The 14,260-nt window shown below is 43.7% G+C and overlaps 1 protein-coding gene across 3 annotated transcripts in view; it reads right to left on the reverse strand.

Moving 5' to 3' along the window:
* PPP4R1 (protein phosphatase 4 regulatory subunit 1) overlaps positions 1-14,260 on the reverse strand; it is a 49,251-nt gene that overhangs the window by 23,482 nt on the left and 11,509 nt on the right. For 2 of the 3 annotated variants that reach the window (XM_043444508.1, XM_043444507.1), the window contains exons 3-6: positions 7,282-7,417; positions 6,355-6,461; positions 2,969-3,111; positions 2,375-2,521 (exon numbers count right to left, since the gene is read on the reverse strand). In XM_043444508.1, the coding sequence (XP_043300443.1) occupies positions 2,375-2,521; positions 2,969-3,111; positions 6,355-6,461; positions 7,282-7,417 (533 nt within the window). The remainder of the gene's footprint in view (positions 1-2,374; positions 2,522-2,968; positions 3,112-6,354; positions 6,462-7,281; positions 7,418-14,260) is intronic. The other variant, XM_043444509.1, reaches the window with a different exon arrangement.

The following is a 14,260-nucleotide window of genomic DNA, read 5'->3' on the forward strand; positions in this document are numbered from 1 at the left end:
GGAGAGGCAACTGACTGGAAAGAAAGGGGACTCTACCATATGTGCATGACCGTGTACAGACCACATCACAAGGAACCGGTACCAAGAAGCCACTGCAACAAACAAGTGAGCTTAGGACGTTTGCAGGACATAGGACAGAATGAAAAAAAAAATGTATTTCTATAAATTAGCAATGAACAACTGAAAATGTATACAAATATTCACAATAATGAAAAACAAACATGAAATTTAACACAATACATACATGATATATTGAAAACTACCAAACACTGAGGAGATGAGGGAAAGGCTTAAACAAATGGCGAGATCTCTGTGCCCACAGACTGTGAGGTCGGCCCATCCCTATCAGACCCACGACCCTCAGAGTGGCAGGGGGTGGGGGGGACACTGACACTCCCCATCCCCTAAAGCAGTGAGGTTTCTTGACTCCAGACTGTTTCCAGGCACCTCCAAGCCCAAGCTAACGATCCAAAGATACATAGCATCACCGATCTGGCATAATTAAATTCTTAGGATGAATTATTCCCAAAACAGAACTACTGGGAAGACAGGGAATGCAAAACATAACAGAATAAACACAAACCATTTGTAATAGAATCACACGTTTCTCACTAGCACTAGCCTTTTGTTATAATTACAATGTTTTACTATTCCTAAATCACATCAAAAATTGTAACACAGCAAGTTAAACTCTGCTCAATATAAACGAACAATTACGCCAAAATTGATTCCCTTTTTCTTGAGAAGTTTGTGAAATTAAAAAAAAAAATTTATGATTTGGAACTTGACAGAGGTGATACAACACTATGAATGTACTAAATGCTTCTCAATTGTGAATTTTAACATGATTGATTTTATATTATGTGAACTTCACTTCAATAAAAATGTAATTACTGAAAACTATCTAAATTTATTATTAACTGGTACCGAGGAAATGGCAACCCACTCCAGTATTCTTGCCTGGAGAATCCCATGGATGGAGAAGCCTGGTAGGCTGCAATCCACGGGGTCGCAAAGAATCGGACACGACTGAGAGACTTCACTTCAAGGCTATGAGAGTTGGACTGTGAAGAAAGCTGAGCGCCAAAAAATTGATGCTTTTGAACTGTGGTGTTGGAGAAGACTCTTGAGAGTCACTTGGACTGCAAGGAGATCCAACCAGTCCATCCTAAAGGAGATCAGTCCTGGGTGTTCATTGGAAGGACTGATGCTGAGGCAGAAACTCCAATACTTTGGCCACCTCATGCGAAGAGTTGACTCATTGGAAAAGACCCTGATGCTGGGAGGGATTGACGGCAGGAGGAGAAGGGGACGACAAGAGGATGAGATGGCTGGATGGCATCACCGACTCGATGGACATGAGTCTGAGTAAACTCCAAGAGTTGGTGATGGACAGGGAGGCCTGGCGTGCTGCAATTCATGGGGTCGCAAAGAGTCAGACACAACTGAGTGACTGAACTGACTGAAGTATCTAAAAATAAAATAATGGAACTTCCAATGAAAGGCACTAGAGAGAAAATATAATTCATCCTACAAAAGATCCAGAAGCACTATTAAATTATTTCTAGAGTAATTTTTTTTTCCTATCAACACAAATGCCATTGTATTAGGTTTAAATAGCAAATCCTCACTACCTGAATAATTTAATTTCCAGATGGATTGATCACTTTTCTATTATAAGAATTCTTATTTTCTGAACTGAGGAACCACAGATGTGAATGATAACATACATGTAATTCAAGCCCAACTTGCAATGGCTCTCAAGTAATCAAACTATTTGCTAACCATGTCCCAAAACCAGAAAACTCACCATATATGACTTTATTATGTGCAAGATGACTTAATCTGTGTATTTTTCTAGTAATCATAACTTATATCACACATTCCTCCCTGCAAAGACCATGCCGTCAAGGACGGGAGCGACAGGCAGCATCCCTTTTTTCTTACTGCGCTCTCACAGTGCCTAGAAAAGCGTGCAACAGCACTCAAGGAGCTCAAATGCGTCTTCATTCAATGCAGGTTTTTTAAAAGGATCCTAGCTATCTTTGCCATCTTACTTTTTCCTCTTGATGAGATGAATTCACAGCTGATTCAATATTTTCTTGCCATGCATCCTGGCCTCTCCGAGCCCAGCAAGGACCGTCATCCCAGGAGCTCCACATGGCACAAGCCCCCCCAGGAAAGACACCTCTGCCCTTGGAAGCCTGTGTCTGCTCCAAGCCCAGCATTATGTTTCACATTTCATGACCTGCGGCTACTCTGATACCCAGCACGTACCCACCCTACCCCATGTAACGTGGCGTCGTGTCTAAGTCACCTCCTACGATCACACACCAGCTCATCCCCCTGAACTGAAAAAGTGAGCTCCGCTTACGGCCACGGCCTCCGTCTTCACGTCGTCGTTGCTGTCGGGGGCTGTCAGCTCCACGAGGACGGGGCACACCTTGGTCTCCACATCGAAGCGCTCAATCAGCTCCTGCTCCAGCAGGGCCAGCAAAGCTGCCTGGCTCGTTTTTCTTACCTGGGAAAAAACAAACACGTAAACAAGGCCCGTGCACAGTACACGAAACCCTAAGGCATGAAGTTCACAAATCTGCAGACTCCTCATCCAACCAAAGGTTCCCAACCGGCACAGCCTTGCAGACAAAAACTGGTGGCTGCTCTGCAAAGACAGAACTCGGCAGACTGTGTCATAACAGGTCAAGGGGAATAGAAAAGCCACTCCTGGCAAAGAGGTCTCCCAGTGACAAACTTCTGGGGGCCGCCTGGAAGGCTGGCAGGGGAGCAGCAGCCGTTGGCGCTGTCTGTTGCGGCACTAAGGCGATCTCCTAGACCCTGCCCCATCTTCTTTAAGATGTCATTTTGTCATTCTGAGAAACGGAATGACCAGGTCTAAGTGGAAGGAACATTCTAAGGAGACCACCAGACGGCACACATTTCTGCAGGAATGTGGACAGGGTCCTCCTACCTGGTTATTCTGATCTGCGAGATATCGAACCACAATGGGCAGCAAATACTTTGAAAAGGCATATGGGATTGCTGGCCGGTTTTCTTGGCAGAACAAGGCAATGTGAGGCACCTGCTCCATCAGCTCTGCCCTCACGGTCGGCTCTGTGAAAACAACAGGAAGGTGAGTGGATGCTTCTTCCCTGCACGGGGTTCTCGCCAGGTGGGCAGTCAGGAGAGCCCCCGACGCTCCTCCCGGCATCCTGAGTGCTCAGGGAACGTACTCCGCTCCACGATGCCCGTCACAGTCACGGCAAGGTCATCCCCTCCCGGCTTCTGTCTTCAGAGCCTGCCTGGAGCCTGTGGTCACTCCCTGTGAGGACTGGACGTGTCCACCTGAATTCAGGTCAATTGTACACGGCATCACCCACAAACTGCTCTTGGGACAGGCTATAAGGCCTAGCTCCTAACCTGAATGCAGCTAATGAGTGCAGGATTTATAGTCAGACTTAACTATGACGACAGAGGGTCAGCAAATGCTAAAGGAGACCGACAGATTGAAAATAACAACAACAACAAAAAATCTGAAAAGACCGAAGTGCATATGGCAAATTTAAATGCGACAGCATTTCAAAAGGACCAACTGTCCCCTGAGTAATGGTAAGAAAGCAAGCTGGTTATATGAGGAAAAAAGGTGAGATTCCTACACTGCTCTCTATACATAAATTCTAGGTGAATCAGAGATCCAAATTTTTTTTAAAAGATCAAAAGCACTAAAGGATAACATTTTAAGGGATTTTCCTGGTTGTCCAGTAGTTAGGGCTACACGGTTCCACTGCAGGGGGGGCATGGGTTCAATCCCTGATTGGGGAACTAAGATCCTGTAAGCTGTAGGGCAAGGTCAAAAAAAACAGTTGAATCTTGAGGTGGGAAGCCCTTCAAGGCAAATAAACCCCCCAAAGTAGACCAGCTAAATTCACTTTACAGAGACTTCATTATAGACAACAGATGTATCTAACAGGAGTTCTGTATTTTGAACCATGTATAAAATGTATAAAACATTTTAATGACAAAGGTTCATAGAGTCAAGGCTATGGTTTTTCCAGTGGTCATGTATGGATGTGAGAATTGGACTATAAGGAAAGCTGTGCGCCCAAGAATTGATGCTTCTGAACTGTGGTGTTGGAGAAGACTCTTGAGAGTCCCTTGGACTGCAAGGAGATCCAACCAGTCCATCCTAAAGGAAGTCAGTCCTGAATATTCATTGGAAGGACTGATGCTGAAGCTTCAATACTTTGGCCAACTGATGCGAAGAACTGAGTCATTAGAAAAGACCCTGATGCTGGGAAAGATTGAGGGCAGGAGAAGGGGACGACAGAGGATGAGATGGTTGGATGGCGTCACCAACTCAACAGACATGAGTTTGAGCAAACTCTGGGAGATGGTGATGGACAGGGAGGCCCGGCATGCTGCAGTCCATGGGGTCACAAAGAGCCAGACACGACCGAGCAACTGAACAACAACAACAACAAAACATCTACTTAGACAAAAGAAAACTTAAAAAAAAACAGGAGTCTGAGGTGGAGGAAACGTAACATTACAAATAGTAAGACCAAAACTTCCTGACATCTGAAAGGGAGACTAGACCCCTCAAACTCAAGGAGGCTGCGATCACATGGCTCTGACAACCCTCCGGCCCTGACACTGCTCCCAGACGACTCCTAACAGTCAGAGGAGCTGCCCAGCAGGCCTTCTTGCCAACCCAGCTTCTCAAGTCAACACTCTTTGCATTACTGTTTCAAATCACAAGCGGTGTGAACTCTCAGGCCCAGCACAGTATAAATCTTCACAATCTAGCCCTCAGGCCCCTCACTTAAGCCTAGTTTTTCTAAACTGCAGGACTAAAACCCACTGTTGACCAAATGGGCCAGTGTCCTAAGCTCCCCAGACCCCTGCACCTCTCCTTTCCTCTCCCTCTGTGTCATCAAACCCAGCTCAGACGCCACCAGCTGCCTGAAGCCAGCCCCAGGTCCTCCCTGTTATGAGTTATTGTTAGTATGTCGGCTGTATTCACTCAACTGTTAATTTGATGACAGGAATTCTTATTCATCTTGGTAATGGCTCTAACATTCAATCTAGAACCTGGCATAGAGTATGTACTGTTTACACGTATCCAAAGTATAAATGTCAACAGAGATATTTATCAGGAACTCAACAATTTGAGATACATTTTAGAACACATACAGGAGAAGGGAATGGCTATCCACTCCAGTATTCTTGCCTGTGAAATCCCACAAACAGAGGAGCCTGGTGGGCTCCAGTCCTTGGGGTTGCAAAGGGTCGGATATGACTGAGCAACTAACATTTTCACTTTCACGTGTTAAAAAATAGCAGTGCAGTTGGTAAACAGGCAGAAGAAATACAAATTCTGCCTTAAAAAATATCTAGGTCTCTACTAAGAAAGGAATAAATACAATGGAATGCAATAGTGCCAAAATTTTAAGTTGTTTATCTTTGCCAAATCAAAAATAAACAAGTAAAAATAATAATTGATGACACTCTCCTAAAACCACTTTGGAACAAGCATATACATGAGCAATTACACAGAACATCGTATGAAATAGTAACAATATTAGTGAGCTTACTTTTTTTTTCTACATGAAAATAAATCTAAGGCTGATGTGAATAGTAAACATATTCCCAAAAAAAGAGACGCTCACCAAAAAATGATCTCATTTAAAATTAAAGGATGAGAATGCTGACATGCCAGAAAGTTTGACAGAAATGGAAAAATAACACATTTCAATAAAGAGATCATGGATTTAAGAAAAAATTTTATTTCTAAATTGTTTCTAAAATCAAATATAGAAATATGCTCAAAGCAATATTAGGTTAAAATGGTAAATTTTATGTATGTTTTGCCTCAATGAAAAGTATTTTTTTAAAAACGTAATAAATTTTATTCTAAGTCTCAAAACAAGTTTACCTCTTTCTTAAGCAGACTCTCCTCCTATCTGCACTTTAGAGACAAACAGCTTTAGTTTTACATGTGATTAACATTTTTTAAGTAAGAATGCATTTTTTGTCAAAAAAGTTTTACAGCTCACTCCATCCCTTTTTATTCAAAAAAGTTTAAAGTTTTTATTACAGTAATAGTTATTATGAATGTACATGATGCAAAACAATGTTCTTAGATTCTTCTTCTGAAAAATTTCCAAAGTCAAACTAAATGGGCCTGGTATATAAAATGTCTGGATCTTTGTAACAGGTTTTTTATTTTTTTACTCATGGGTTAGATAAATTACTTAGGAAATACTTCCAAGAAACCTCATGTTACACTTAAGTTTTTCATTAGTTTTTAAAAACTTAAATTTGATAAAAGAAACCTTCCTCTGCATAAACACACACCTGAATCATCAGCTAATCTGCTGATTCTTTCCAGAACAGCAATGCACTCTCTCTCATCATCGCACACTTCCCTCAGCGTGTCCAGCAGACTCCGGGCCACCATCTGTCTGCACAGAAGATTATACCATGGTCAGCGGCATCCAACAGTTAGTATTCAGAACTTTAAAAGTCAGAATCCATATGGATTTTAAAAGTTTTTCTTAACACATTTTATAAGTGACAATTTTCTAAGTGACAAATGCTGGTATGGATTTTATTTTAGTTAAGATGAGAGTGACCATTTACCAGAATGTTTCACCATTATCTGACAAATTTCTAAGGTCACTGAAAATTTGTCTTAAGTAGCTATTAATACCTTCAATTATCATAAATAGGGGAAAAATATAATTACTTTTCATTATATAAAACGTTATCTTTACATATTTGATTAAACGAGTTTCATACATCTATACTCGGAAGATGCTAGAAAGATTTTTCCATTTCCCAGCGAAGTCTGATCCAGGTGGTCTGGGGGCTGCAGGTGGAGAAACAGTGCAAATGGGGAGAGTGAGCACTGGTCCCTGCCGTGTCCCGCGTCCCGCGCCCCTGACGGCCAGTCACCTGGTCCCCGGCAGGGACACACCGCCCCCTGCTGGAGCACTAGCAGATTCCTCAGTAGCCACTTCCCATGACTCAAAACGATGCTCAATAGCAAAAAAGTAGTGGGGTTTTTTGGTTGCTTTTTGCCAAAAAGCCAAGAAAGAGTGCATTCTCTTACAGGACGGAGGAGTAACGAGTGTAAAGGCGGCCACAGCTGTGACCAGCAGTGAAGCTGGGTGACTCTCACTGTCGCGGGCACCTGCTTTAAACTGGGTACTTCTGTTAACTGAAATTCGTGCAATAAAAGACACCCTCCCGCCTCCCCCAGTGGACAGCACATGCACATACCTGTTAAATACGTTCTCACTCGCAGCATACTTGTCCAGTCTCCCCAGCGGCGTCAGCATGTCATCTTGTGAGACAAAGTCCAGGGCTGAAGGTACAACAATCACATCAGACTCTGAGCTGCAGTCATCCACACCAACTATCAGAGACATGAGAACACTCCTCATACACTGCGCACGGAGAGGCGCCCGGGCCTCCCAGGCAGCACAGGTCAGCCCGCCCTTCGCTGCGTCTAGAGGACAGCGAGCCACAGGAGAAGCCGGGTCGGAGGCCACGGATGACGAGGGGCTTCCTCTCCTCCTTTGCTGGGTGCGTGCTACCTGCCCCGAGACGCACGGGGTCAGAGGCCGCAGATGCTCAGGCATGTGACCAACGAACAGAGTGACCAGAAAAGAGTGATCCCCAGACCTGAGAACCCACACGTTCAACCAGGACACTGACGACATGTAAGTAAGTGAAGTGTCAGACCCCGACAGAGTTAATTCTGCCAGGCAGTCAGGGAACTCACACTACATAGAAAAAAGACGAGAATTACAGCAGCCTTCTCATCAGGAAGAACATAAGCCAGAGACAGCAGAGCAGCGTCTTTAAGAGATTGAAAGAGAAGAAGCCAGCCCACACCTCTAGACCGAGTAAGCAGAAATCATTCAGATATCTTTGAAATTCATGTCTCTTGAAGATAAAGGTGAAATAAACTTTTTCTGACATACAAAAGCTGACAGGCATCACTAGCAGCAAACTTTCAAGAAATACTCGAAGTCCTTCAAGCAAAAAGAAAATTACACCAGATGGAAATCTGAACCTACACAAAGGAATGAAGACGATCAGAAACGGTAAATATGTGGGCAAACACAAATGCCTCTTCTTATTGGGGGAAAAAAACAACAACAACACTTTTTAAAGATAATTGTTTAAGGCAAAACTATGCACTATAAAATAGAGAAAAAATACACTGTGAAGTTTATAATATGAGTAGAAGTAAAATATGACTGTGCGTACTCAGTTGCTAGGTTGTGTCCAACTCTTTTGTGACCCCATGGACTGTAGCCCACCAGGTTCCTCTGTCCACAGAATTTTCCAGGCAAGAATACTGGAGTGGGTTGCCATTTCCTCCTCCAGGGGATTGTCCCGACCCAGGGGCTGAATCCATGTCTCCTGCATCTGCAGCACTGGCAGGCAGATTCTTTACCACTGAGCCACCTGGGAAGTCCAAAACGTAAGATTACAACAGCACAAAGGCAGGAAAAGAGTGAGATATATTGTATACATATACATGAAGACTGATGGTAATGAGTCACAGGATCACACTAATTATAAACTTTGTGGCAGCTATTAACACCAAAAATACCCACCTGAAACATACAGTAAGTAAGCCAATAAAGGCCATTAAATGGAATCATAGAAAATACTCAGACCAAAAGAAGGCAGAAAAAGAGGATGAAAGGAAGAAAAAAATACATGGGACAAACAGCAAATAGCAATATGAGAGGAAAATCGAACCATATCAGTAATCACAGTGAGTGCACACACTCTAAATACCCCCAATTATAGGGCAGAGATTGTCAAGCTGGACTAAAAATAATACCAAACATGAAAAGAATTTCTTACATACAGAAAGATTTTACCAGGTTATTCTGATCTACGAGTTACAGCAAAGTACCTCCTGTGCTATGAATCAGTTGTCAAACCACCCAGACACTATCATTTGGCCTGTTTCCTTCTCTAGGATCGTTGGCTGTCATGACCTGGAAGGTGCCTTTATGCAGGCTCTAGAATTCTATGACTATGACCAAATTGTTTCATCAGTTGCACACTTGTCAATCTTAAAGATAAACATGAACAATGTGGGTTCTGGTCCCTATAAAGGCAGGGGCTGACGGGAAGAGTGCCAAAACAGTGAGAGTGGGTCACGCATGGCTGTGTTTAGGACAAGCCTGGAGCGCTCACCCTAAAAGGCAGACCCTCCACATCTCATATTCAGACCCTGATTGTGCAGGTGTGGAGTGAGGCCCAGGAGCGATCATTTTTAATAAATACCCCCAACAGGCTTAAACACAGATTGTTGAACAGCTAAATTTGAGAAACGCCTAGAGGGTAACAAACCATATTCTGCCTCCACTTGTGTTTCTGTCTATCTTCACATCGTGGCTGGGCAGATGTACACTCCCCAGCGCTGCAGCCTCCTGTCCGCACTGCTGGACGCCCCCTGCATGAACATCCTCTCCAGGGTCAGGGCTTCCTCATCAACTCCTGACTGGACTAAGTGGCTCTGCATCTCCTCTTTATGGAGGCAGCAAGGATCTAATTACTGTGGCTACAGACTGCATACTTAAGTCTTTACCTAGCCATCCTGCAAATGCCTGCCACAGGTGATGAGTAGGAGAAACACACAAATAATCAATAAAGCTTTCACCACTAAAAAAGAAAAATCCTACAGCATAAATGATGGTACAGTCAATAACATCCTCAGATAAAAAAGACAACGCAGAGCGTGAACAAAGTTATACTGCTACAAGGACTGTGTATAGCTTATGCAAAGCACTACATTAATTTTAAATAGATAATGTTGGATTAAAGATGCAAATTACAATCCTTAGGAGCCCTGGCTCAGACAGTAAAGAGTGCCTTCAATGCAGGAAACCTGGGTTCGATCCCTAGGTCAGGAAGATCCCCTGGAGAAAGGAATGGCTACCCACTCCCATATTCTTGCCTGAAGAATTCCAGGGACACAGGAACTTAGTGGGCTACAGTCTACGGGGTCGCAAATAGTCAGACATAACGGCACGACTGATACTTCCAATTCCAATGTGAGACATGCAAGAAAGGATGGCCAAAAAGCCAACTGGGAACTAAAATAGAATGCTAAAAAATACTCAGTTAATAACCCCAAAGAAACTCACAAAAGGAGCAACAGAGAAAAAAAGAGATGAAGAGAAATATGCAATCAGATCAATAATTACATTACTTATAAACTGACTAAACATTATAAGTCAAAAGGTAGAGAATCACAAACTAGTAACAAGGTAACAACTACAGGTGTTACTCAACTATAGTCTATCGGAAATGTATTTTTAAAGTCCAGATTTCAACCCATGGGTTGAAAAGAAAAGGACTGAGAAAAAAAGACATAAAACATGACAGCACAAGAAAGGCAGAGTGGCTATTTTATCATCAGACAAGACAGACAAGGAGCGTCTCAGGAGAGGAGGAGGACCTTTCATCACCTGACCTGTGTGCTCCAAGGCTGCCCCTCCTTTCTGGATCACTTACTTGATTCTGGATTCTTGGACATTACACAGTAATAGCCCCTTATAGTGCTCACTGCTTTAAACATCCAACTTCCTCCACTGATGAAGTGAAAAAATCATGTTGGCTTTTAATGTCATTTGAAATTTTGAAATGACTGAAAAGCAATGAAAACAATGATCACTCTGAAATGTTTTTTCAAATTGTATCTATACTCCCCAAGTCCCAAGGCTCCTCTTCCCCTGTAAACCCATCCTGGGTAGCTGAAAGGGGACCAACATGGAAAGCAAAAGTGAAGATGCCCTGAATGATCAACACGAGACAGAACTCCTACACTTGGGCAGCAAACCTTCATTTCTCAAAATTTAATATTTAATTATAAAACAAAAGCTTCCATGAAGAAGCTACACCATACAAGTGTCAACAAAAACTTATGTTTCTTAGTGAATTCTAACAGAATTCCTTGCGGGAAAAGGAACCTATCCTTAAGGGTTAGTGCATCTTATCTCAAGTCAGAGTCAACAGATCCTTCTAGCTCAAATCAGACCAGAATCAAATGTGTTACAGTGTAAATAAAGAGAACATCCAGAAAACGGGGACAAGAGAAAGAAGCACTAAGACAAGGGAGTTCATCTTGTTACGTATAAGTGAACCCCTCCCCGTGTGTGAAACTACGGGGCCCCACAGCAGACGTGGGCCGTCCACACGCCTGGGGGTCAGGAAGGCTCCGTCTGCTCTGGCCCCGCTCGGGCACCGGCAGAAACCCAGAACCACAGGAACCAACACCCCAACTTCCAGCTGTTTCAAATTCAAGGAAAACGACATCTCAAAACGTAAAAATTTAAAAGCTGGACCCATTTGAAATGTTAAAGATGATCAGTCCCTACATGTTTACGGTGACAGTAACGTGACAAGGACAAAAGCCCTTTAAAGTTAAGACAAATCTGAGTCCAAATCTCAGGTCCTGCTCCTCGTGAACTCTGCATGTGAACTTGTGCAGGTCATTCATTAACTTGGCTGCGTTTCCTCACACAAACGCGTGTTTGTTGTCAAGATTTTCAGACACACAAAGATAACATCACGCATCTAACACAGTATCAAGTTAGGACATCAATATTCCCTCAAACCTACAATTCACATGTTTCTGAGACAACCTCAGCATGGTTTCCCTGAGTTTTAAATGTCTTCCCCCCTCTCATTCAACCAGTAAGCAGGACGCTGTCTCCTGTTTACTGTGAGTGTCAGGCACTCAACAGAGAACAGACACAAAACCTAGACAGTGTGTACACACAGAAGTGTCTGTGCACACAGGTGTATATACGGGCATGAACAAAAACATGCTACTAAGAGTACACACACGTGTTCTTCACCTTACACTGCCAGGTGTGCCCGGAGAGCAAGAGAAGGCCTCACAGTCCAGACAGTCCTGGGGGGACATGGGGTGCCCCACAGGACAGAGGGTGGGAGAATGTGCTGAGCTGAGAAGCCTGGGGACAGGGAGTCAAGGAAAACCAAGTCACATCCAGACAGAGGAGGGCTTCAGGGCACAGGGCTCACACAGATGTGAGCTGGGAGGAAGAGGAGGGCCCAGACCATCCTGGCCTTCTGCATTTCAAAGGGTCACATTATTACCTTTTGCAAAATCTTCCTACGTGGCTGGAAAACCCGCCTTTGAGATTTTCTAAGCAACAGCACAGTTAAATTCAACCATTACCTCCTTTGAGCAGTCGACATACTTATTCAACTATATGAATAAGTGGTTTAAATGTGATTTTAAATGATCAATTGTTAATTAAGACCATCTTCTTCATTAGGAAAGCAGCAGAGCCCGTCATGTCTCTCCTAAGTGCAGGGTGCTCTGAGAGCGCCAGAGCCTAAAGACAAAGCAAAGCCCTGCTGGAAGGCTGGCGCCAGATGATTGGTTGGGGCACCATCGGCTGTTCACGGGAGTGGGCATCTTTGCCTAGCTGGGAGTCAGGAAGCTTGCTGGGGATCATCGGGGCTTTTGGCAACAGTTACAAAGGGGCTCAGCCAGCTTGAAGGTGACCTTGCTTCTGGGCTCCAATCCTGTGGCCTTGGTGCGAGGCCTCCCACCTGCGGCCTGGGGGCAGGACTCAACATCCCTCATCCAGACAGCCTCTCTAGTTCTTGGATTCTCTGGGAGTATGTACTCCATCTTGAGTGTTTCCCACCTTTCTAGACCATCCCTGCTTGCTTCTTTTACAACCTGTTGTGTAGGTGGTTTCTCTCCCTCGACTCTGTCCTCATATGGACGCTATTCACACACACGCCTCTCCTCCCCTGGATAACCTGCAGCTTCAACCGCACTCGCAATGCAGAGGACCCCAACGTTCTCCTGCTCTGATCCCCACGTCCAGGGCTGCAGGTCCTTCAGGGTCTCCGCCTCCATGTCATGTGTTTTCTGAAAGCCTAACTGTCCAAATTAGTCTTATAAAAAATCAGCTGCTCCTCCAGACTCTCTAATGACCGTCACTTCCCCAGTAACCTGAGTTCTCAGGCATGAGGCCTGCAGGTACTTTACAAAGCACTTTTCTTGCCCCCATTATCTAATCAGTCGCTAAGAACTATGAATTTGACTTCTAAAAAGTCTTCTGTATTCCCATACCTCTCAGTTTCCAATACCCTAACCCAGAGGCTCTGATATCGTCTGCTTAGGTATCTGAACCCCGTAAGGCATGAGAGGGCTTCCCAGGTGGCAGTAGTGGTGAAGAACCTGCCTGCCAATGCAGCAGACTTAAGAGACACGGGTTCGATCCCTGGGTCGGGAAGATTCCCTGGAGAAGGGAATGGCAACCCGCTCCAGTATTCTTGCCTGGAGAATCCCAGGACAGAGAAGCCTGGCGGGCTACAGTCCGTGTGGTCACAGAGAGCAGGACATGACTGAAACACCTGAGCACACAGACATGGAAGGTCTCCCGAGCAGTAAGTCAAGCGGGGAACTTTAAGGGCCATTCCAGACCTGTTTCCAGGAATGCTCCATCACAGACACGCACCGAGGGTGTGGACCCAAGGTGTTCCCATCTACAATCTCCCACCTCCCTGAGCTCAAGACTGCATGGCCCCCAAGTAAAATCCCTCCACTCCATAGCACAGGGACCCTCTGACACACGGACAAAGCCAGCTCTCTGAAGACTGTAATACCTACTTTCACAAGTCAGGTACTCGTTCCACAATCCTTTACTTTAAAAATAACTGAATGACTGATAGCTCATTAAAAATAATTTTCATATTTTTGACATATAAGTTGGAAGAAATTCAAGAAAATTAGTGGCATTACTAGTAAAACTCTTTCCATCCACTTATCTACATCAACAAAATTTCTCTGTGCTTACAGCTCTGAAAATAAAAAGTAAAACTTATGCTAAATACAGTCTCATTCGAGCAATAAATTATATTCACCCATGAATACATGCTATTTTTTAAAAGCTCCACCTTATTGAGACGCTTATTCAATAAAATTGTGTTCACCAAGTGTTTATTATAATTTGTGATCCACCAGAGGTGGATCAACTGAGTATTAATAATAATAACAAAGTTTTAAAGATTTTTATGCCCACAGGAAATTAAAAGTTTCAATTTTTCCTTATATCTTCGGTGCCAAAAAAATGTGACAGGGTAATCAATAAAACTTTCAAGCATAAAAATATATTAAGATAAAATTTTGTTAGGGAAATAGATCAAATAACAATGGAAATTCCTCAATTTAAAGAGTTTA

This window comes from Cervus canadensis, chromosome 23 (genome assembly GCF_019320065.1).
Source record: "Cervus canadensis isolate Bull #8, Minnesota chromosome 23, ASM1932006v1, whole genome shotgun sequence".
In the NCBI taxonomy this organism is placed as follows: domain Eukaryota; kingdom Metazoa; phylum Chordata; class Mammalia; order Artiodactyla; family Cervidae; genus Cervus; species Cervus canadensis.